The sequence below is a fragment of the Ornithodoros turicata genome, unplaced genomic scaffold (genome assembly GCF_037126465.1).
Source record: "Ornithodoros turicata isolate Travis unplaced genomic scaffold, ASM3712646v1 Chromosome45, whole genome shotgun sequence".
NCBI classification, from domain to species: Eukaryota; Metazoa; Arthropoda; class Arachnida; order Ixodida; family Argasidae; genus Ornithodoros; species Ornithodoros turicata.
This window is the reverse complement of record NW_026999376.1, coordinates 144,660-170,047: the sequence shown is the minus strand read 5'-3', so window position 1 is coordinate 170,047 and position 25,388 is coordinate 144,660. Positions and strand designations below refer to the sequence as shown.

Sequence of the window (25,388 nt, the reverse complement as noted above, 5' to 3'; positions counted from 1 at the left end):
CACTCATTTGTGTTTACTGTGAAACAGATGAGGCATACACCTCACCCATGCAACTCCGTCATCTGCTCCACGGCAGTGCAAGCCTCTACAGCTGTGTCCTTGAATGTAAAAAATTGTGAATGGTATTAATAAATAAAGGGAAGTAGACGGTATTTTATTGTACTCCTCTCTTATTATTTTTGTTCATTGCATGTGTATGCATGTATCGCAACAGCCAAATTTCATACCGTGTTCCCATACACACAGTGTACAGATCATATAGGAGACTCAGGTTCTACATCTCCTATAATACCTATATTGCTCCTATAAAACCTACACCACTTGGTACACCACTTATAGGTCCTATATCCAATAACATCATGTGAGGATCTACATATAGGATTTTCCAGTAGGGACGGTCCATGTGAGAATGTATGTCCGAGCAGAACAGACTTCAGACTTTATTTTTTCTTTCTGTCATCATTTATACAAAAACTATGTAATTAACAGTACCACCAGGCAAGCCTGTGATGTGGTTCTGCATACATGAATACTACAGAAAAAGAATATGCAATATCATATACATGCAGCCAATGTATATAAAAAGCAACGTAAGAGATTAAGTTAGAGTAGGGGGCAGTATCGTAACAACAACAAGATACTTCAGCTTAGGCACAGTGATCACTGAAAAAAAACAAAAAAACGAGAGTCTCTTTTTAAAGGCATAAAGCGCAGGGAAAATTGCGGATAACAACAGGAAGACTGTACCAGTTCTTACCGGAAAAATAGCAAAACGAAAACATCCCAAAGTCAGTACGAGGATATGGCAAACCCAACATAAAATCATCAGCTCGACGGTCGTAAACACTTGTGCTAAAATGAGGAGTTGTTGAACAGGAATTCACAAGATTATTGATTATTTTATACAAGAGTATCAAGCACTTATACTTGATAAGCACAAAAAACGGCCAAATGTGCAACAAGGAAAATGCAAATGTAACAGTGTCATGGAGTGGTATTTGTAGCATTATACGTAGCGCTCTTTTCTGCAAAACATACAGATCACGGAGTCGGGATTCATATGTCAACCCGTAAACTTCTACTGCATATGAGATGTGGCTATGAAATAAGGAATAATAAATCATTAGTAGGCTCCGTATTGGCAGGATGAATTTTAGCCGTGATAACGCATATAATCCACTTGTGACTTTCTTTCTGACATGCTCAATATGAAATCGCCATGACAAGTGAGAGTCGATGTGCAGCCCGAGAAACTTTATATTTTCAGCATTTTTAAGTTCGATATCCCTGAAACGTAATTCTAAGTTACTTGTGTCTAGCACTCTTTGTTTAGGGTGGAAAATAATGTAGCAAGACTTATCAAGGTTAGGTCTTAATTTGTTTATACAAAGCCATAGACTCAAAGACAGCTGTGCGTAATGCGTTAACAGACGTTATGCGTAAACAGTCCTTGTTATGAGAAGCAAACCGGGAACGTGGTTATTGTATGTACGTATCACAATGCACAACGCAGTATTAAAATAATTTTGTCCCCCTATGCTCGTCCCCCGGCAGACAACCGCAGGATGTACGCAACTGACCATCACTGGAAGCTATCTAATGACGACACTCTGTGGCCCTCCTCCAGACATCCCATCGCGGATGGGGACGTGATGACACCTTGAGGAAGTCCTGAGTTCCGCGGGTGTTCTTGAGGGGTAGATATGGTACGATGGCGTCAAACCTAAGGCACAGTTCAGCACCAGGAAGCTGCTCGAACATTTCTTCAATCAATCTCAATTTCGTCATCGCCAGTGGATCCTCCAGCAGCACCGGAAGTACTAGCTCCGTAATTGTCGATGGAATCGACTATACTCTTGTAATCCAGAGAAAATGCTAGATCCCTCGCCGTACGATTTCGGTTGTCCTTCAGGTCGACGTTGGAGTTCTTGTCAAGGAGAAACTGAACAATCGCTCCGTCGCCAGCCATAGTCGCCCAGTGCAGCGGTGTGTAACCATCTTTGTCTTGAACGTTAACGTCAGATCCCGCATCGAGAAGTGACTTCACGATGTCTGGGTAAGCCATATAGGAGCACCAATGGAGAGCTATCCTCTTGAAGTCATCCTGAACATTCACGTCGACTTTATGCTCTATGAGTAACTCCACAATAGCCTTGTGTTCATTCGTCGCGGCTACGTGCAAGGCTGTTAAACCTTTTTGGTCTCGAGCGTTTATGTCTGCACCAGCTTCGAGAAGCGCTTTCACGGACTCCGTGTTTCCATTGTACGCTGCCCAGTACAACGCCGTGCGACTCTTTTCGTCCAGGGCATCCACGTTGGTGCTCTCAACTTCTTTCATTTTCTTTATGACCTCAGTGTGTCCGTTTGTGGCAGCCCACTGTAGCGGAGTCTTCCCTATTTTGTCCGGTGCATTCTGATCTGCATCCTTAAGTAGGCCGACAACCTCCGTGAACCCACGAATCCCTCCCCAGTGCAGGGGTGTAAGCTTATTTTCATCGCCAACGTCCAGCTTGATACCTTCTTTCTTGATGAGCAACTCAACGACGTCCTTAGCATTGCTGGCAACTCCCATGTGCAATGCTGTCAAACCGTTCTTTGCTTGGATGTTGACGTCGATGTTTTCTACCCTGAGTAGCCTTTCGACTGCTTGAGGTTTGTCCATAAATGCCGCCCAATGCAGCGCAGTTCGATAGTTCGAGTCTTTGGCGTTGACATCTGAATGGGGCAAAAGCATTTCCATAATCTCCATGTGACCATTGTACGCCGCAATAGCTAGCGGCGTTAATTCGTTGTCGTCCCCTTGTTTGGCCAACGACGGGTCCTTTTGCAGTAGTTGCTCGACAGATTTGATGTCGTTCATGTACGCACATCTGTGCAGCGGTTTCCAACCACTTTCATCCGCTGCCATTGTGCAGTGTGGAAGGTGCTATCGGCTGATGTCACGGAGTGACGCTGGCAGATCAGGATGTGGCCGTACTTTGATAGTTGCGATGATCCTGCGGAGATATTGCGTATGGTATAGTAAGAGCCAATGACAGCATAACAGTTGATCGCATTTAAAGTGATAGGCGACACACCCTTTTGATATATTCAGGCTATCCAAGCTAAATGCGAACATATCTCTTAAATATATACATACAGATATTTATGTATGACTTTTTCCGAGGGTGGACTCAGTTTGCATTATACCATAGGGTGATGGGCACTTCTTAAAAGGGCATTATCAAGCTCCTAAGGCAGTGCCTTAATTAACTTTCAATTTAATTCGCTTTTTAATTCCAAAAGCTACGAAGTTGTCCCAATAAGAACATCTGGTACCTTTGGTTACCTGATACCGGAGCTGTTTTCGGAACAAAAATCAGTTCGATGGATCGTCCGCAAAAAAATCGTGAAAGAACACAATTTTTCTTTATTTTGTTCATTGCGCAACTTCGGAGACACGGCTTTCTTTCGAAGGGTGAAGGGACACAGTGCTGCCTCATGCGTCTAAGATGAGCTTCAACTTGCGGAAACAAAACACAAACAAATGTATGGGGTGACTCCATATGGGCATTTGCTCACCCCATACATTTGTTTTTGTTTTGACCTGAGGGACCAGATTTTCACATTGGGACAGCTTCGTAGCTTTCATTATTAAAAAGTTAATTATGAAAATTAATTAAGGCATTGCCTTAGGAGTTTGCTAATGCCTTCGTAAGGAGTGCCCTTCAGCCTATGCTATCATGCAATTGATTTCATCTCGGAAAAAGTGATATACCGATATTTTTCAAAAGATAATGAGGCATTATAGCTGGGACACCCTGTATAATTATGGAGTAAGGTGATCAATAAATCTCTACCCGAGAAACGTCATCATGACGTTGGTAGACACACCGAAACCGAAACAGCTCGGAAGGGGGGAGCTGGGTTCCACGAATGGGCAATTGTTCGCTGCCTCCTATTGAAAGAAAAGCAGGACCGAAGGTCGCGTCCTTTTCAGAGACCATCGTAATCCCCTCAAGACCGTGGCTTTCGGGCGCGACCTTGTTCGCCACTAGCATTCAACGTAGTTCAACTCTACCAAACTCCTGGCGCTGTCGAACATTATGACGTCATTTGTTTAAATTCATTATGTGTCACCCGGCAACAAACGCGAGAAATGAAAACGAAGTGTCACCTAGAGTGAAGAAACGAAGAATGAACAGGCCGAAGTCAGTACAAACCGAACTATACAATAGTTAGCGCATCAAAATCGTCAGGACAATAATTGACCTTCCGCAAAACGGTGTGACTTTCAGCAGACAGCTAAGAATTTTTAGAAAGAACTGATGACAAATGTTTTTGCATCGTGGCATTGTACAGATCTCTACCCGAGAAACGTCATCATGACGTTGGTAAACGGACTGAAACCGAAACAAATCGGAAGAAGAGGTCTGGGTTCCACGAATGGGCACCCGTTCTCTGCCTCCTACTGAAAGAAAAGTAGGACCGAAGGTCGCATTTCAGGGGCCATCGTTCGCCTCGAGACCGTGGCTTTCGGGGACGAACCGTAGTTTAACCCTACCAAAATGGAGGCTTTGTCGAACGCTATGACGTCATTTGTATACAAGCAAGGAGAGCTCTATTGGTAGGGTGAGATAGGTATGTCGTTTTAGATGCCCCGCTCATAGACAGCCAAATAGGGCTTCTAAGCAGTGCATAGTTAATTTCTTTTTGTTTCCCTTATTTTTCATTTTTTTATTTTTTGCTTTTTCGAACAGCAATTACATGGTGATGTTCTGAGGACCGTGGGTACGATACTGAATGTCCAACTTCGATTTCCACACTTGGATGGCCTTAGACAAACAGGTGGCTCAAGCTGCCGTTAAATCAGCGTCAAACAGCGGAGGTTACCATCTTGTGGAACGCAGTTGCCAGACCCGGAAACACGAAGTTCGTCCGTGACGGCGACACAGAACGCCGCCGTTGTATTTTTGTCATATTGTTAAGCAGAAAGCTGAGACAGGTGTAGCCGGTGGAGGAAGGGTTTTTAATAAGAGTCGGAAGGCATAGAAGCCGAGACCAGGATCAATTGGCCACGGTCTCGCGTGATGGTCAGAGCGATGGGGATGATTGCGATCCGTGATCTTCTTCACATATTTGCTTAAACAAATGAATTTATTGAGAACAACAACTAACAACAACCTTATTTGAAGATGCAGAGTGGGGAGATTCATCGCCAGAGGCGATACTCTACCCCATTGCTGGTGAGGATGTGGGGAACAAAAAAAAAAATAATGAGCCCCTTTGCAATAACGATTGAAGTCCGATGGTGTTCAGAAATTTCAAAAGAGGTTTGAGCGCAGATCGTTGCTGGGCTGGATTTGGGCAGGGACCAAGCAATTTCGATAGGGAGAAGGGGCGAGAGTACAGCTGACTGAGAGACTCGGAGAGTGCACTTCGGGAAGATTGGTCGTGTGGGCAATGAAGAAGAATATACTCCAGATCCTCAAGAGCACCACAGTGGCAGCAGGTGGGAGAGTCAACTTGTCTCAAGCGGTAACGCCACTGAGCTGTAAAGGCCACATCGAGGCGCATTCGGTGGATTAATGCAGCATTTTGACGAGAGGTGTTTCGTGGCATGCGGAAAGCGAGCGCTGGATCAACTCTGCTCAACATAGATGGGGGAGTATGTCGGCTGTCCATTGGCGGGAAGCCAGGGGTGTCACGAGGCGTCGCAGAATGGAACGGAGGTCTCCTCTCAGCACAACAATACTGGACCGTTGCCGATACGAGGGTGCTGCTTCTGTGGCGCTGTCCGCCTGCTCGTTCCCCACGACACCACAATGGGCTGGAACCCACTGGAGAACTAGCCTGTGGCCTGCTGCATAGATAGTGTGGTAAGCCATTAACACATCTGTGACTAGGGGTGCGGATGGGCTTCGTATGCCGGAATTTTCAGTAGCTTGAAGTGCAGATTTGGAGTCTGTGAAGACTGCCCATTCCCGCGGTGTAAAATCAGCGATATGTTGTAGAAAGAAAAGGATGGCATATAGAGTTCCGCAGATGTGGAGGAAGTTGGATGTGAAAGGCGTCTTCCGTGCACTACGCCTTCGGATTGTATGACGAATGCTGAGGCGGACTTGTTGTTTCGGCATGCGCCATGTGTATATGCTGCCGTAAACGTAGAAAACTTCTCGTCTACCAGAGCATGGAAATGGGCTCGGAGGACTTGAGGGGGGACCTGATCTCTTCTTTCCAGAAGGTTTGCAAGGCTTACGGAAGTCGGCGGTACCGGGAGAGACCAGGGGGCATCCGGCGGTATAATACCCTTAGCTATAAAGCCAGTGAGAGTCTGGCGTGTCCTCTGCATTACTCGATAGAAGTCGCTTTCAGGGCGGTGTCGAATTTTCCTGAGGAGCAGGTGACGGCGAATGTGAGCACGCAAACGTAGGAAGTGCCGAGCCGTTTCACGTTCACGTAGAACCTCAACCGGGAGTTCACCAGCTTCAGCCAGTACGTGCAGTGTTTCAGCCATTCTTGGGACTCCGAGGCAGCCACGGCGACTTCGAGCAAACAGGGACCAAAGGGTATTTAATGATGTTGTTGATATCCTGTGCAGAATACGAAGGCTGTAAAGCACAGTCGCCCTCACCAACGCCGCGTGAACTGCGAACTGGGAACGCTTATCACAGCCCCATCCTGAGCCAGAAAATGTTGAATTCCGCGGAGCCAGCGCTGCACTTTAGTTTGAAGGTGTTTAATGTGGCGAGCCCAGCGCAAGTCCGAGTCGATTACCACGCGAAGAAGCGGTGGAAATGTACCGGCTCAAGCTTCTTGGCACCAACCCAAAGAGGGAAATTGGTCATAGCTTTGCGCGTGAAAGGGAGCTCGACGCACTTTTCGAATGAAAGGTCCATTCCAAGGTGTTTGAGGTACGTATGTACATTATTTAAAGCGAGCTGCAGTTGACGCTGTATGGCTGGGCGTAATTTTCCTATTGTCCAAAGGGCGACGTCATCTGCATACACAGAAAACAACACTTTGCGAGGAATTACTGATTGTAGGCCGGCCATCACCACATTAAAGAGTGTCGGACTGGGAATACTACATTGGGCTACTCGTTGAGGAACAGAATGCTGAGGGCTTTGGCCTTGGGACGTACGGACAGCGATAGTTCGGTCCGTAAGGAAGTCTTGGAGCCAGATGAAGAGCCGACTGGATACCCCAAACGAGCAGAGGGCGTGCAGCACACAAATGTGCGAGACGGTATCATATGCGCGCTTGATGTCGAGGAAAACCGATAGGACGATCCGCCGATGAGCACGAGCACGTTGGACTAGGTCGAGAATTGGATCCATGGAGCTTCGGTGGCGACGAAACCCAGCCACTTCTTGAGGGAACGCACCGTGTTTTTCGAGCCACCAGCCGAGGCGATGCAAAACCATTCTCTCCACCAGTTACCCTATACAGCTTGTCAGGCTCACATGGCGAAAGGAGGATAGGGCATTTGTGGGCTTGCCTGGTTTTAAGATGGGAGCAACCAATGCCTCGTTCCAGGTAGGTGGTAAAGATCCTTGTTGCCAAGACGTATTATACACATGAAGGAGTGCTTGGAATGACCGTCCGTCAAGGTTTCGCAGTGCGGCATAAGTGATATTATCGGGTCCCGGGGACGAGCCGGCGTTCACAAGCTTCAACGCTGCCTTTAGCTCGATTAGTGTGAAGTCGCAGTCCATAACTTCTGATGGACGGGGCCAGTCTTGGTGAAGTTCAGCCGTCAAACTGTGGACAAAACTGCGATGTAGCGGTGTCGTCGAGGCAGCCGCCGGTACGTTAGTACCACACAAAAGTCCGTCGCTAGCGTGTTTTCATCTACACCCTTAATGATAGCCAATGCCGCGAGATGATTCTTTTGAGGGGACGCCTCCTTCAGAGATCGGATTGTCCGCCAGATCTTCATGACCGGGTCAAACGGTGAAAGATGGTGACAAAACTTACGCCAACGCTTCCTGTCCTCTTTCTTAAGTTCTCGTGTTACGTTAGCTTTCATGCGGCGGTATTCCACATGTCCGTAAGTTGCCCTGTCCGAGCCATTCTTTCTGCTCGGCGACATAATGCCCTAAGGTGGTTAATTCTGGGGAATGACCGACATGCCCTGATACCCTTTTATACATGACCACCGCGTCCTGAATACCGCGGTAATTGCTTGCGAGAGAGCCTCTGGGGACATACCGGTGTGCACAGATGTTCTGAGGCCCTCACGAAAAAGTCTCCTGTTTGTGACAGTAATCAGCCCAGTAGTTGTTGAGAGGGGCAGTCTGTCGTGCGAAGTATATTGAGGAAACTACCTCTAGTGTCGACGTCCGTAGCGCACGACAATGTCGGAATGTCGGAAGAATTATGTCGGTTGAGCAGCACGTGACGTCCAACACATCAAGCGACGTTGGGGGTCGCATGTAAGTTGGCCCTCGATTGTTGAGCAGGCACATGTTATTATTCTCCACTGCCTCCAACACCCTCCTTCCCCTACCGTCCGTCCTGCGGCTTCCCCAGGCCGAGTGATGGGCATTGAAGTCACCCAGCACGAGCGCTGGGGCTTCCAGAGAACCAAGTAAGCGTTCGAGGTCACTCCACGGGACCTGTACCTCGGGACTATAGATACTGACGACCGTTAACAGCATGGGGCCAAGACGGATCCTGCAGGTGACATAATCATAAGAGCGATGACAAACTGACCCGACGCGCGCAGCAACGAACATTATGAACGCATAGCGCTGTTCTGCTCTCAGAGGATTGATGAGACCGATAGATTGCGTATCCATTAACGCGATGTGTAGAATCCATGCCGTGTTCGCATACAGCTATGAAAGGGAACTTGTACAGTTGTAGATGTAATTTGAAATCAGGGAGCTTGTTACGCAGGCTTCAAGGATTCCACTGCATCGCCATGGCCTTTGTCTACAATGCCGTCATACCGATGCAAAGCTAATGCCCCCAGTGTTAGAAGTGCTTGGACCTCGGGCAGTTGCGACGCACCAGGAAAAGCAGAGACAATTGCCTTAAGGGCAGCGAGTACCGCTGAGAAGAGTCCCAGAGAAGGCACATCTTCAGGGGCTGATGAGGGTAACTGTCTCCTCGTGCCTTCTGGTTCCGTCACACAGGCGTAAGGCCGGAGTCACACTGGTTTTACACGTGCTCTAAGCATGTATGACAACATGTCTTCAAACGTGTATGGCGTATGTATAATGCTCGGTCACACTGGTTATACAATTCTTGTTTGACAACATCGTTTGGTCCAAACGCTTGTATGATTATACATAGTCTCGAACATGTGTTGCTGAAACATCGGTCACACTGGTTATACAACATAACTATAGGAACAGTGGGAGTGGCTTAAACCCTGATGTATGGCACACGTCAGTGTCACAGTAACCAACCGATGAGTTTATATAATTTCCATTCGCCGACGTCGCAATTCAAAATGTACGAAGACGACGAAGACAGGGCTGCACTTGATGATTTTCGATGTCTCATGTGGTGGTGGTGGGTGGTGATAGGGCTTGCCGTTGTCGGCCTCACGTATGTGGGCAACGTCACGACTGACGCCCTGGGGGAATGTGCGTCCTGGGCCGACTTCTAAGGGAACTGTGCCGACATATGTCTGAAAGCGTCTGAGGAAAACCCAGGAAAAACCCCAGACAGCACAGCCGGCACCGGGATTCGAACCCGGGTACCTCCCAGTCTCGACGTGACAAGGCCAGCACGCTAACCACTGAGCCACGGGAGCTGTCACAGTCAGTGTCACGTCAGTGTCACAGTAACCAACCGATGAGTTTATATAATTTCCATTCGCCGACTTCGCAATTCAAAATGTACGAAGACGACGAAGACAGGGCTGCACTTGATGATTTTCGATGTCTCATGCTCCATGGTGGTGGTGGTGGTGGTGGTGGTGGTGGTGGTGAAAGGGCTTGCCGTTGTCGGCCTCACGTAAGTGGGCAACGTCACGACTGACGCCCCTCATGCTCCATGTGCGCAGGCAGAGAGCTCGCCGTTTTGAACGAATGGACGAGGAGGCGGTGGGTGGCTGCTTGAGAGGGGCTTAGCCGCGATTGTGTTCAGCGACCCTCGTTCACCTGGTACAGATCGAGGGGGTATTGCAGGAAATTCTTGTGCATTTGTACCAGACGGAAGTGTGGCACTACCACCCCTAGATGCGTCAGACGGAAGTCGCAGTGTCCGGTCTTGGTGCCTTTTGGTGGCGGCGGTCTTCACAGGACATAAAGAGAATGATGAGGAATGGTTGGATTTGCAGTTAGCAAACTTTGCAGACTGATAGTCATTCGCTTTAAAGGGGCCGTAAACAGGCCACCAAATATTTCTGAAATAAGGATACCCCCATGAAAGAACGCAGATCATAATACCCAAATATACATTTCGTTCGGCTCGTGCCAGCTCATTGACCCGTATAACTGCTTTCAAAGATGAGTAACCAGCAAGCCTCTCTCCACAACTGGTGGTGATAGGGCTTGCCGTTGTCGGCCTCACGTATGTGGGCAACGTCACGACTCACGCCCTGGGGGAATGTGCGTCCTGGGCCGACTTCTAAGGGAACTGTGCCGACATATGTCTGAAAGCGTCTGAGGAAAACCCAGGAAAAACCCCAGACAGCACAGCCGGCACCGGGATTCGAACCCGGGTACCTCCCAGTCTCGACGTGACATGGCCAGCACGCTAACCACTGAGCCACGGGAGCTGGTCACATGGTCACAACGCATACGTCACATGGCTACGTAGCGTTTTGCCGTCCAATCGGGGGGCCGAGCTGCCCACATGACGTTTCAAATTACCAGCCAATAAACATACTTCGTTATCAGCTGTGAGTCGAAGCGCTCAGTTTGTTTCTGTGAAACGTCGCGCTCCGTGGTTCCGAAATTCAACGTCATGACATCTTCTACATCTCCGGCTGGCGCAAACGTCAACAATTGGGCTGCTATCACATGACGCGATTCGAACCCGGGTTCCTCCCAGTCACGACGTGACATGGCCAGCACGTTATCCACTGTACCACACGAGCTGGTGACGCGATGCCGCGTGGCTCAAACCAAAGTACGGCAGCCCACTTGTCGGAACCATTCGAAGATGACGAAGATGTTCCATCGCGCACCTACCTAAGATTCCGGAACTGTAGTCCTGGATATTCATTCGGGCTCGTGGTGTGCTGCGTGCTACTGCCAGAAAACGTAGTGCGCGTATGATACCTAAATTAAACGCATTTCTTTTTCAGTTTGAGGCTGTAACTGTTTAGATTTTGAATAGAAGAGGATTCACGTTAATCTAGTCTAATTCCGCATTTGAAATAAAATCATACGTGGAACACTCGATCGTAATTGGTGAGGAAAGCGCTACGTCAAAATGACGTAAAGTTAGAGCGCGGGGCGGAGCTAAAATGTGAAAGAGTGCAGTGAATACTTCATCCGTATGCAAGCGCCTTTTGGTTTTGAGCGTTAGTAATTGCAAGGAGTTTTCACTGCCTAAGTTTCAATAATATAACACAAAGAAATGTGCACCTTTTGTACCTGTTTACGGCCCCTTTAAGTTTTATCCATTTTTTTTTTAAACGCTATCACTTTGTGTTGAAAAAAGTTAGGAGGAAAGCAAATTCTCACCCCATGCATTTCCTATGGCCTATACTGCTCGCAAACAGACATTTTTTTCCTCCGTCTGCTTCACGTTCCCATCATCCACGTATAGGTGGCGCTGCCTGGACACGAAGCAAAGGTAAAACCTATGGAACAACCAACAACCATATGGATCAGATGTATGGTTTCGAGGAGGCGCCACCTACACTGGTGATGTGAACGAGACAGAGGAAAAAATGGCGGTTTGCGGGCGGTATCAGTGTCAGCTTAATTGACGGCAGGAAAGGCCCATTTGGTCTTTTACGCTAGAGCTGAACACACACCGTCCTTAAGCCCCCTTCTCTGAGTGTGGAAGGGGATGACGTGAACGAGACGGTCACAAAACATCTCAACGGTTACGAAAAGAGGTGCATGAAAGCGGTTCCACTTCCAAACCAGTTCTTTAAAAGAAAACCTACTTGGAGGTTGAAATGGATTCATAGAGTACTTGCGAGGGATTCCAAGTGATTATGCAACTTCCCTTATCAAGTATAACTGATTACCATATATAGATCTGCGAGTAAATCAAGTCTACCACTATCTTAGCGTTATTATTCCACAACTCATTTGCAAAAAAAAAAAACATATTTGCATTTCAGGATGGTCGCTGGAGAACACTGTTTCGCGAAGCACTTGCCATAGAAAACACTCTTCACTTGCCAAAGCGAAAACGAAAATGCGTACTCTCCTAAAAATGAACGCACAGCACGCAACTAGCCAACCATCACTTCGAATGATGTCGTTATCTGCCCTGATTTGTTGGAAACGGGAGGCGCACGCCTTTTCAGTGACACTTATGCTGTTCATAATTGTCACAGAAAAGGCGTACGCCCCCCCCCCCCTTTTTGTAACAAATCAGGGCAGATAACGGTATCATTCCAGTTGACGGTTGGCTGGGAGCGTGCTATGCGGTGAAGTTCATTTTTAAGAGCGTATTTCAAGCCCTGTCGTTTATTGGCAGTCACAAAACATAATTTGCGCACTGACAAAGCAGAAACGTGTACACTCTTAAAAATGAACTTCACCAGATAGCACGCTCCTAGCCAACCATAATCTCGAATGATATCGTTATCTGCCCCGATTTGCTGAGAACGGGAGGTGTACGCCTTTTTTGTAACAATTATGAACAGCATAAGTGTCACAAAAAAGGCGAACCCCTCCAGTTTTCAACAAATCAGGACAGATAACGATATCATTGGAGATTATGGTTGGCTAGGAGTGTGCTATGTGGTGAAGTTCATTTGTAAGCGTGTAGATACCACACGCACGACGGGTATAAAGGTAGTCACTTCTTCGCGCAATGTCCTCGTAGAATTACGCTGTGCACCTTCCTCTGCATCATCCAAACCTCTCGCTGACCGGCGTGCGTCACGATACTTAACGAACGCCACAAAGGACAGACACATCTGCACAGAACGCACAGGATCGTACGTCCGCAGCGATTGGAACACCGTGAATACGCGCACACACGCACCGGCATTCCTTTGGTAGGCGTCACCATTTGAGAGCTGGCTTCGCCTAGCACTTTCGAGCACTGCGGGCAAGCCCGCTTTATGGAACGCTGAGCGTTGTTGTTGAACTCTTCGTCATTCCTCGCTGTTTAGCGTGATTTTGGTGATTCTTTCTCTATTTTTGGTATTAACCAAGCTGACGATGTCTTGGGTTAGTTTAGTGAAGTTAGGTTATGTTAATTGGGCCATGGCGGCTAGCTTTGCCCCCAAATCCGCTTCCATAATGACGTCGGGAGGGCGAGCCAAGCTGCCATAGCCCCAATAACTTAAACTAATTTATTACTAAACAATATCTATGATGTCAGGTTGAAGTTGTCTTTCCCGCGACACAAATAAATGAATCGAAAAGTTCCGCAAAATTTACAAACATAGAATTCCGCAACAATAAGCGTTCGTTGAAGTGGGTTTGCCCGCAGTACACGGAAGTGTTAGGTGAAGCCAACTTTCAAACGATGTTGCTTACCAAAAGGAATGTCCACACACCAATTCAGGAGCGACGGCAGCCATAACTCACGCTGGACTGGACGCAGATTGAACTGAATATTCTGAGAAATAGCAGGCTCGGTGCACATTGTTTGCAGATTTCTACTTCGATACAGATCTAGGTGGAAGATTTTACGATGTTGACCACAACCGCCCCACAAGACAGCGATTGCCGTTGTTTCACGCTTCATCATCCCTTGGAAGAACCCAAACGAAGGTCGTATCCCTTCCAAAAAAACAACCGGGCGCGCAAACTCGCGCTGGGAGCGCTAGAAAATTGACCTCTGGCAACAGATATTGTTTTACAATTGTCCCGGTGTTTTTTTTTTTTTTTTCTTTTTCAGGAAACCCCTTTCCCTGACGGGGAAATCCGATCCGATTTCCAATCCGACTAACGCGTCCTCTTTTAGCTTCTCTTTCTTTCTTTTCTCTCTCTCTCTCTCGTAGCGGCTTCGGAAAGCGACACCAGGTCAAGTAGCTTGCACCGACTTCCCTCATGCAAAGGCCCAGATTATATGATCGACTTCTCCAAGTGGCAAAGAATGTTAGCGGCCGTATTCACGACCTCATGAAACCCGCTTTATTCACCCGCTAGTGTAAAGAGAACGAATATAATTCCAACATTGCTTTGCTGCGTCAAAATGATCCAGGTGGTTCAATGTGCAAGAGTAGGCGTACCAGTATGCAAGGAAGGCGACCGGCCGCACGCTCAGAGTTGTCGCCCCATATCTCAAAAAAATGTACCACAGGTAAATTTTGGGACCACATAATAGCAAAGTCTTTACCACAATTCTCGTGTGGAGACACCATTTTGTCTAGGGATGTGCCGGATGTGCCCTAGGCAGGGATTCCGAATCCCAGTGCCCCAACACGGCGAATCGAATCTTTCGAATCCACGACACTTGTTTCTTTAAACGTGAAAGAACTGATGTTCTGAGGCTGGAACAACACAGAAGGAACAAATACATACAAAGCCTCAAGGCTTTGCATGTGTATTGAGGCTTTGTATGTATTTGTCCCTTCTGTGTTGTTCCAGCCTCAGAACATCAGTTCTTTCATGTTCAACAGTTGCCGCCTGCGTCGATCCCGTCGTATACGAATGTGTGTATGAGTGAGGAAAAATGTAAGAGTGAAAGGAGGATGAGTGAGAGAGAGCGGCTGGTTTGTCCCTTCAGATGACGCACCCTGGAAGTCGCTGAGGAGGCCTGTTAGCTTAGCTCGATTGGTAGAGCCCTGGACCGGTAATTCAGAAGACGTGGGTTCGATTCCTACAGCTGGCTAACCTTTTCAGTGACTTTGAACTTTCATCGTTAATGTCTTGTTTGTCTCTCGAATTGGCACCTCTAGAGTCTCCCGAAAGCCTCATTGGCCGACGAGTGTTTCCCTGTTTAAACAAGTTTAAAAGTAACGTGTTTTTTCCTTTTTTTTTGCCTTTGATTGCGGTTTAGTTTTATGGAAATAATTCAGACTCGAGAATATAGGCATTGCTTGTAGTCGGCGAGCAACACGTTAAATAAATTTTGTTTAAAGGTCAGATATGCCGATTTTGAAGTGCCGCAGAACTGAGCGATACTCGCGCTGTGTGTTCATTACCGAACACTGAATATGTGTGCGAAATATCTTGCTCCAACTGTTCGTAGTTTTTTTAGAAAACAGTTTTTTTAGTTCCCACGCCCGGCCGTCAGACCGTTGGCAAACCCTGCGCACGGGCGCACCGACGTCACTGCTCTCGGTTTATCTGTCTTTGGCTTGGCATGGACTCTTTGCTTGGCTGCTTGGCTTCTTTTGTTTCCTCCTCTGTGCATCGTACATAAGCGAACAGCTGTTATGTTGTTGCTAAGCCGGAAACAAAGCATGTGAATGTGTTTTTTTTGGCACAGCGTCGTTTGGAAAGTGCACTTCCTTGTTCTGACCTTGCCTTTTATGGGCTGGAGCGATATGATTCGTGAATATGCCACGGCGAAGTTGTCGAAGATGCGACAGTGCTACGCTGTTAGAACAATTCATCGGAGCATTCAAGTGTTACCTATTATAAGCTGCCAAAAGACCAAGCGGTGCGAAGCTCTTGGCTGACAGTGGTGCCTGCTAATTTCCACTGCAAGGATTTCGTCCACGAATGTTATCATAGGTTACGCGCGACTTCAGAGGCAATTTGGAATCTCGGCACAAAATCGTCTGATGAAAATCTGAGGTGCCCGACACATAACATTTTGAACGTGCCACGGAGGATCAAGGCAAAAAACGAGAGCAAAAAAAGGGAAGTCGAGGTTCAAATATAAAAAATAGCAAGCTTAATGAATCGATTGTGCAGCTGTCCTACTGCGCTTACTCTGATTACAGGGATGGGCATAAATACATTTTTTGAGTATTTAAATATAAATACAAAATACTTTGTTGAAAGAGGTATTTAAATACTCTGCATAAATACTTTTCAACATGAGTATTTAAATACAAAATATAAATACAGTATTTAAATACCGTAACTACAACCATAAATACTGTGAGGAAAATGTCATATGGAATTACAGAAATAACGATGATCATAACAACAAATCAGCAACGAACAATAGCATTTATTTGTTAGATTATCATGACAATTTTAATATTAGAAGTTTCTCGAATATTGCATCTTTTAGGCATCTTCTGTTCGGCCGTACAATCAGATTCGCAAAGGAGAAGAGCATCTCCACAGGTGCCGATGAACAAATGCTTTTATTAAATTTGACGAAGATGTTTCGTACAACAAGGTAATTGGCTAGTCGCGACCGTTGTCCGCAACAACAGGAAAAAACTTGCCATCTAAAATTTTTTGTCGCATGCGCATGGTAGCGCAAACACAGCATAACAGTGCCCCAAACTCTCTCTTCTTCCCGAAAGGTCAAATGGAGGGCAACTTAAGATATGAGTCAGTATATACTGTATTTAGGAGTATTTACAAAGTATTTACAAGAATAAATACCCAAAAATTGGTATTTAAATATAATTATAAATACATTTTTCAGGTCTGTATTTAAATACAAAATATAAATACATGTATTTATATTTTAAATAGTAGTTTAATTACAATGTATTTAAATACTGCCCATCCCTGCTCTGATATAACCACGATTAACAACACAATAGTACTATTGATAATCTAACTTCTGAATTATCACAGGTGCACGCTGAAGGCGGAAATGAAGCATGATCTGGCTTGAATCTGGTCATGAAGAAATTGCTGACACGTTAGCTGCAGTCCACCTCCACCAACAGGTATGACAATGTGATGGAGTATTCATCTATGTTCAACTTTTCATGTGCACTCGCATGCAGACATTTTGACACCACTTTTAAATCTGCCCTCAAAGTTACAACCTGTGCTTTCAGGGTGGAAAACAAAGGTCGCCATTCCGATTAGCTGCTATCTCCCAGTTCAAGCACTTTTGTGTCTGGGCACTGGTTCCTGTGGATGGGGTGTTACGAGCTTCACTGTCTGATATAGAAGGTACGTTACATTAGTTCAGTTAAGTTGTCTTTTGCACATTTTTGTTACTGTTAGCTGCATTACTGTTGGGTATACAATCCTTTGACACACCGAAGCTGATGTGGCCTCTGATAACGTTTTAGAATTTTCACTGTCATCAACGTCCATTGAGGAAGGTGCCTTTACTATTTGTGAATCTTTAACTGAAGAATAGCCGAGAATTTATGTTAACATTGTCTACTCTTATTAATTCACTGTCTGCTTTCTGAGAGCTAAGAAAAATGGAAACTATTTATTTGTCACAACTTCACACTGGATACTGGTGTGGTACTGGCTTGACATGTAAGCTAAAATACCTGGATTCTACAATAATTGTGTTCAACTTGGTGCATCACCGTGGGCAATGCCACATTCACTACATTTTTAGTGGGTCCGGTGCACAAATACTGTGTGCATACTGCATACATACATACTGTTCGATAGGCAAAAATACCTGAGCAGTGCTATGTAGTCTTTTTACCCAAAGTCCATACTCCTACTGCAAAGTCACAGTACGTAGAACAGCAATGTGCAGGTATGCTGCGATAGAGATTCACAACAGAAAGAAGACTGTTGAGAGCATCTAAATTTTAATGAGACGAGGCTTTCGTGCACAAGGCTGCTCTTGTTAATGTCTAACATGAAGTTACAAAATCCCAGAATATATAAAACATGTTGTAAGGTAGAGAGCGAGGGGTGGTACAGACATAAAGATAAATATATAATCACATATAATAAAATCTCCCTCCTCAACTCCCCCTCAACTCCCTCCTCAACTCCCCCCCTCAACTCAACTCGACAACTCAATAACTCTACTGATTCTCTACCTTACAACATGTCATATATTCTGGAATTTTGTAACTTGATGTTAGACATCAAGAAGTACAGCCTTCTGTGCAAAAGTATTCTTTCTGTTGTGCACAATCATTATACAGTAAATGCGACTATCCATTTCTTGTCATTAAATGCTTTTCCTTTCTTTCTTTCTTTTTTTCTGCAGTGATGAGCATCCATAAGGACACATGCCAGAAAGGGAGTCTCTTTGGGATGACAAACCCTCATCACCTCATGAGGATACAATGGTTGACGAATGGTTCTCAAGCACATCTAAGAAGCACTCTTGAATGGTTTTCAAAGTATGAGCTTTTCAAAATATTTCCAATCTCGTGACACCACTTCATTGGTCATGATAGCCTATACATGTAATCGTACTGTGTACGTCTAAATCAACTATTTTCGTTCCCTTTTTTAATCCTCAGTTTCCAGTGTGCACAAGTATGTGTGTGTTCTCGACACAGGATCAGCGGGGGGGGGCGAGTTTTCGTATCGAGCCCCCCTACCTTTGAGGTCTGGCTACGCCACTGGAGATGTTACATTTCAGGCGCTCATTGACTTTTGGTGACTTTGTCCCAAGGTGGAGCTCGCTACAGCTCATTTGCTATCTGTTAATGTTGTGGCGTGTGTTGCGTTTTTCTCTTTGTGTGTTCCAGACTCAGAACGGTTAATTTGGATCAGGTCAGGTACGTTTCATTTAGACATGGCAAATATAAAGCGGTGTTTCTCAACACAACTTAGCAGTGGTCTTCATGCATTACTGCTACGGCCATTAAGCGGGAATAGAAACCTGCACATTATCCATGATGTAAAACCCCAAGACTAGGGAACACGAAGGGACAGACACAAACATATCCCTTTGTGTTCCCTAGTCTCGGGGTTTTACATATGCATCATCTTCACCAGCTCGCTTGCTTGCAGCCATTTTTTCTGCACATTATGTTCACTCTACTTTTATCGTGTGCTATATAATCTTGTTCAAGTTCTGTCAAACAACGTGTAATGCTATAAAAAAATTCAGTACACTGTTTGTGTGGGTTGAATGGTAGCGCAGGCAAGTGTTTACGTATTGTACATTTAACTACTAATTTTATTGGTTAGCTTTCGCTGGCGTATCATGTCAAGCCATGTTATATTAATTTGGAACATGTTCTTCTTAGTAGCCAGAGCAGCTGATACACAGAGAGAACATAGCCCGTGTGTGTTTGTCTTTTCCACCGCAGCCCTTGGGTTTCCTCCCTGATGGCTACACATGTCAGGGATAGGTTTCAGAACCGGTAGTTCCCACCAAGTGTGAATTGCTTTTCAGGAGATCATCACGCTGGCAGATGAAACATATGGTTTAAATTATTTGCAGGACAGGAATTGCGCAGCTTCACACAAATACTACTACTACGACGTAAGAGTGGTTTCAAATCTAGCTTTTTTGTGTTCCTGACATTATCGCACAAGATGTAGTATCCACTATGATCCTTTATGTGGGGGGTATGTACAGTGCAATCAACAGATGCTATTTACAAATCTGTGTTTTCTACTGTGTTGAAATGGGGTAGTTTGTATCTGAGAGCCATAGTGAAACACAGGCCCTCGAGAAACATGGCAACACATTGCAGGGACTCTGGATGCTGCCTAAATTTCCAGAACACACAGCTCAAGGCAGCAGTTAAATAACAAGTGGTTAGAGAAATCCAAGATAGTTGCATCCGTAAGCAGTCCGCTGTTGGATTTGCTTCTGTCAGAGATACGTTATCTCAAAGGGAACGCACGGACACACTCAGAATGATACTAGAGCTGTCTGTGAAATAGAATGAGGAGAGGGGAAGATATATAACCCTTTTTCTTGACTGTTATTCTATTGGTTAAATTGTCATTTTCTTAGCAGCATATGTGTGTATATTCCAGAGTCTGCTAATAAATATATCAGTTTAGAGCTAGCAGTCGCATTGTAGATGTCTCATCCTGTCCTTGGTTGCTTGTGATTCACTATGACCATGCTTGCTATTGCAAAAATAGAAAACAAAAAAAGACAATAGAAAAACACGGAAAGAGCGACCTAAAAAGCTGCCTGTTCTAGTGCTCACATGGAGGCAATGCAATGAGGTAACATGTTCCATTCATGAACTGTGCATAGTAGTACATATCACAACGGCAACCGATTATTCAGATTTTTCTTGAAGTACTTTGTTTTTTTTTAGCTTTGTTTGCACAGTCTATTATTGGAGCTTTATGTGATTCCCCTCTTCAGATACTTTAAGATTGCTGATGCTGTGCAGTTTAATTTTGAAACTGTACTGTGCTGAGGTACAAAAACAGAATTGTCGTATCTGCATTTGAGCACATAGGAATAATTTGTAAGTACTTTACTTGTTGACATAAATATTTGCACCAGGTTGATTTATGGAAAATGTAAATAAATATATTTATTTGCTTGCCAAACAATGCACAAATGTCTTCTTTTCTAGTGAGATATTCCCTGTTCACCAGACATAAATGTGGAAAAGTTAAAGGGGCACAATGATGGCAGAGTCTAGCGTTGCTTTTTGCCACTTCACATATATGCACTGTTATTCGTGTGCACATGTAGGAATAGGAAGGTAGAGGATGCGCATAAAAAATTTCGTATGCAGCCACACATATGGTTGAGAAGATTAATTAGATGATGTCCAAGCATATATAATTGTGCTTCATGTGCAATGGGTATGCTAACGGATTACTTCCATGAAGCCTTTTTATTTATTTTTTTATAAATTCTTTTTATAAATGTTATTTTTTATTTTATGTACATTTCATGTTACATATTGTATACTTATATTTAAACTAAATTTTATAAACTAAAAACTCAAGTTACACGGCCCCTGTAAGAGTGCCCTTTGCAAATGGTTTGGTACCGTGTCTCGAACTGTAAAGGTAAGAGGCAATCGAGAATGCTGCAGACAAGGTTGCAACTTACATATTGCTTATCACGTCCTACATACAAAGTGATTTGTACAATAATTCCTGAGCACGGAATTAATCCCGAGGCTGGCCAGTGATGTCACCCAGGACGACAAGTCACATAATTGCCTTTAACACTTTTACACCCCATGGGCTGAGTTGTGAATTGAAAGAGCCCTCTACAGAAGGATAAGGTGCACCTGATTTCTAGGATCTATGCTATGCCCTAACTCTTCAGACACCACATTTCTAAGTGGCAATATGTGCTCTGGTACTTCTTTTCCGTCTGCATAGTGTGCAACCACATGGCTACTGGAGCTTTCGTGTGCATGTTTTTGTGCGACGGTGTTCATTACAAACAATATCCAGATGTTAGACATAAAATGCAGTAGTTTGTAGCGTACCACACAACGCAGCGTGACATGGGAGTGTGTGATTCAAAGAAAGCTTCTGGAAAATGCACAGAATCCCACAAAAAGTTTAAAATGTGATTTGTATTTCGTTTTACGTCTTTCGTCGTTACATACCATCGTCGACGCTGTTGCACATTGATAAATCGTACGTAAAACTTGTCCCATAGCAGTATGCGGTTTCTCAAATACATAACACAATTTTCCTGCAGTAATAAAACGCCGTCGGCATTTTCTAGCTGACACGGCTGTCGAAACGTCAGTCTCTACAATGGGCAAGTGCTGTAAAGGGGCTAACGCAGACGCGACTTGATACAAATTGTACGTGCTCACAAAACACAAACGACGAATTCCAGTCACAACATCGCACAGAGGTTGGTTCGCGAATGAGTTCGCAGCTGCTGCACTGTTTACTTATCGCGGAACGGTGCAACCCGGCTGTCCGCCATCTTCAAGCACAGATACGTGAAGCCACGAGAAGCCGTAGCTGAAATCCACTGACAAGTACTAAGGCGCGTACACGTCACAATGCCCGTTCGGGTGCATCTACGTCATAAAAATGGCTGCGCCCATGTGTGTTTCGGAATGAATTACCTATTTTTTTGACATTGTACTGTACCGAACTGAGAGAATGAAGGTGTATTTTGGGGAGAGCTGGATGTGGGCTTTCAGAATATCACAACCGTTTCGACTATTTGGGATATCGGCATAGCTGACCTTTAAGGAGAGCTATCTGGGGGTATATGTTTTCCTGAAACTGAAGCCGTATTTAATTTATTTTTCACTAAACAAATGCATCATATTCTGCTTCGAAACAATTTTCACTCGAAGTGTGTTTTCCTAGTTGTTGTTGTTTTTTTTTCTGGCTTTTAAAACTCCTGTTACAGAAGGGATTCGAAAGATTCGAGACTGGCAAGATTCTTGGATTCGTAGAAGCTGCCTTCGATTCGGATTCGAAAAATTTTTGATTTGTCCCGTCTCTAATTTTTTTTTCTGAATATCGGCATGGGCAGATTTGTACGTATTTGGAGTATCGTATTTAAAATACTGTATTTTAAATACAATTTGCGGTATTTTGGTACTCTACTGAATACTCTTTGTTTTGTGTATTTGCACTGTATTTAAAATACATTTTATGGTATTTTCTAGTCAATACCCTAATTACATGTTTTGGATCTCCCTCTCAAACTGTCTGCGTCCCGTCTTTCCAATATCTTGCTTGTTCAGCGGAGATTTCCTGAGTCCCTCGGTCTTGACCCAGATAGTGACTCTATAGACCCGGACATGGGCCGTTCTTGGAAGTCTCCATTTAGGGATCTTGCCCCATGTATACTAATCCTTAGTCAGGGAGGGTTCTATTATGTGTGCCCTGACGCGGTGACACCGAATTCTGACCTCTGTTCTGGGTCACGTATATTTAGTGGAGTCATGTGGTATCTCTTCATCTTTTCGGACTTGTGTTTCGATGACTCCTATATCACACAGCGGCGGCTAGCGTAGTGCGCGGGGTTCAGGTGATGCATGTCACATAACGGCGACTTGCCGCATTGACCAGTGACCGGTGACTTTTTGCGTTGAAGGATAAATAGTATTTTAATCGTATTTCAAATACTTTTTGAAGTATTTTGTACTCCATCTCAATTACTTTAATTTTCGTGTATTTACTGTCTTAATTACATTCTAACGTTAGTATTACGTAGTAGCAGTATTAGGTTACCCAACCAGTAACCCGAAGGCTCACGAGTTCGCTGCGGTTCTAGATAAAGGAGGGCAGGTAGACGTAATGTTTGTAGTACTCCAAAAGCCTCCGACAAAGTCCCCCACAACAAACTCCTCGTAAAATTGCAACGTATAGAGTTGTCCCATCCCCACTCATTGGAGTGCATTCAAGCATACTTGAGTGGCCGCGAGCAGTTTGATTACATAGGCGGCGTACGGTCGTGCTCCTTCGAGGTACAGGGTTAGTTTAGCAAACGTTACACATTTCAATCACATCGTAAAAATAGAAGATTGGGTTTACTCTACCCTAAACTTTGAAGACTGATAGCCATTTGTCTCAAGTTTTGTTGGTATTTTTTGTAAACGCTGTGGTCACGTAGGAAGAGAATTAAAATCGGGCAAAATCTCGCCCCATGCATTTTCAATGGTCTACCTCACGCAAACACCGCCATTTTTTCTGGCGTTTGCTTCACATTTCACATCACATTACACAAGCAGCGCTACCTACAGCGATGGCGCTAATCCTCTTCTTTTTTTTTATGTTGGCGCCACCTGTGTGTGGTGAAATTAAATTGAAATTCACACTGGGCAAAATGGTGGCTTTTGACTGATATAGGCCATGGAAAATACATAGTGAGATTTTGCTCGATTTTTAATTTTTAATTTTTTTTTTCTACAGGACCGGAACACTCACAAAAGATTCCAACAAAACTTCAGACAAATGGCTGTGAAGTTTGGGGTTGGCTAAACCCCATCGTCTATTTTTACGGTGCATTTGAGATGTGTAACGTTTGCTACACTAACCCTGTAGAATCCGGAGTACAGCTTGAGAAAAAAGTTCACGTAACACCGGGGTGTCGCATTTCTCCTTTGGCGCGACACCCTAGCGGTAAACAGGAGCGGACTCAAATACTGCAGGATGAATAGAATAGTCTGACACCTGTTTCTTATTCGATCTCTTTCTGATATCTAGTAGGGGGCGGCTCTGATGATGAAATACACCAGTGCCCTGTCCCGTGAACTTTTGTCCCAAGCTGTACCTCGAGGATTGATTGATGCGTAAAAGAAAAAAAAGAATGGAGATGTTAGTCCCGAGCCACTCGGGACTGGCCACTCCAGGAAGCGTTATTCAGAAAAGAAATGGAAACTACGCAAATCTATACACTTTGAAACGGAATGAAAACGGAATGGATGAAACCATCACCACAAAACTTGGCACCAAGAGTAACAGTGTAGTAGTCGACGTGTAAAATAGCTATGCACACACACAAACACACACACACAAACACACACCCAAGAACAAAGAGAAAACAAAGAGTGTGGCAAAGCGTCAGGGAGGTCCGCCGAGACGATTATAGTACAAGCCCACGCATGGCAGGCATGAGCTGTTTAAGGGTTGGTATTTGGATAACCCGCTATTCTTGTCCTGCATATAAACATCCTGAGAGAAAGCGTTGGGCCGTTACGTCTCCATGCGTATGTTTGCAGATGATTGCGTGTTATGTAATCAGGTTTCAACAATTCAAGACCAGAAACGCGTAGATCAATGCACAGAGAATCTTGATGATTCTTTCGGGTGAGAACTATCACTTAACCCCGCTAAGCTAGTATAGTATACACGTGCGTAACGGCAAAAAGAGAACCTCTCAGTTGTTCTTACAATACTTTCTACACGCTTATTAATAAGGCTGATGAATATAACCTTAACCTGGAAAATATTATGGTCGAAATACGTAGATATCATATGTTTCACAGCAACAACAACAACAACAACAACGAAAAAAAAAAAGGAATGGTATTTAACCACGACGAAAATTTCCGAACACTTCTAAGGATCTAATGATAACGGCTTACAGGACAACGATTCGTTCCACACTGGATTACGCGCCTATGGTATGGGATACCCAGGCCCCCAAAACAACATAAACAAATTCAAAAATAGATTTCCAAGGTTCGCCGCCCGATGCATCTTCAATAAATATACTAGATATTGCTCGCCATCACATGTGCCGTGAGAAGGCCGATTACTATCGTTGGTTTATCGAAGAAAGTGCGCTACAGATAAGTTAAATGTACGTACTGCGTACAACCGCAAGTTTTGCATGCGTTCCGACCACTGCTTATCTAAAGCACAAACCACCGGACATACACGCCCATATACGTTCGCACTAACAGGTTCAAGAGCTTTAAAAAGAGAACAAAGTACGGAAAATTTTGAAGGGTACAAGGGAGGACGCGGCGAGGTTACTGACAGGACGGGGAAACGCGGATATCTGCTCAGCATAATAAACAGATAGATAAGAAATAAATAAATAAAAAGACAACCTGCTTACCTTGAGCAGGTGTAGCGTGT

The 25,388-nt window shown here is 44.8% G+C and overlaps 1 protein-coding gene across 1 annotated transcript; it reads right to left on the bottom strand.

Annotated features, from left to right (window-relative positions):
* Positions 1–416: 416 nt before the first annotated feature.
* Positions 417–25,388, bottom strand: LOC135374179 (serine/threonine-protein phosphatase 6 regulatory ankyrin repeat subunit B-like). Its single transcript, XM_064607196.1, has 2 exons — positions 25,369–25,388; positions 417–2,996 (listed from the first exon to the last, which is right to left on the bottom strand). Exon 2 carries the CDS (start codon positions 2,906–2,908, stop codon positions 1,766–1,768), a length of 1,143 nt encoding a protein of 380 aa, XP_064463266.1. The 5' UTR covers positions 2,909–2,996; positions 25,369–25,388; the 3' UTR covers positions 417–1,765.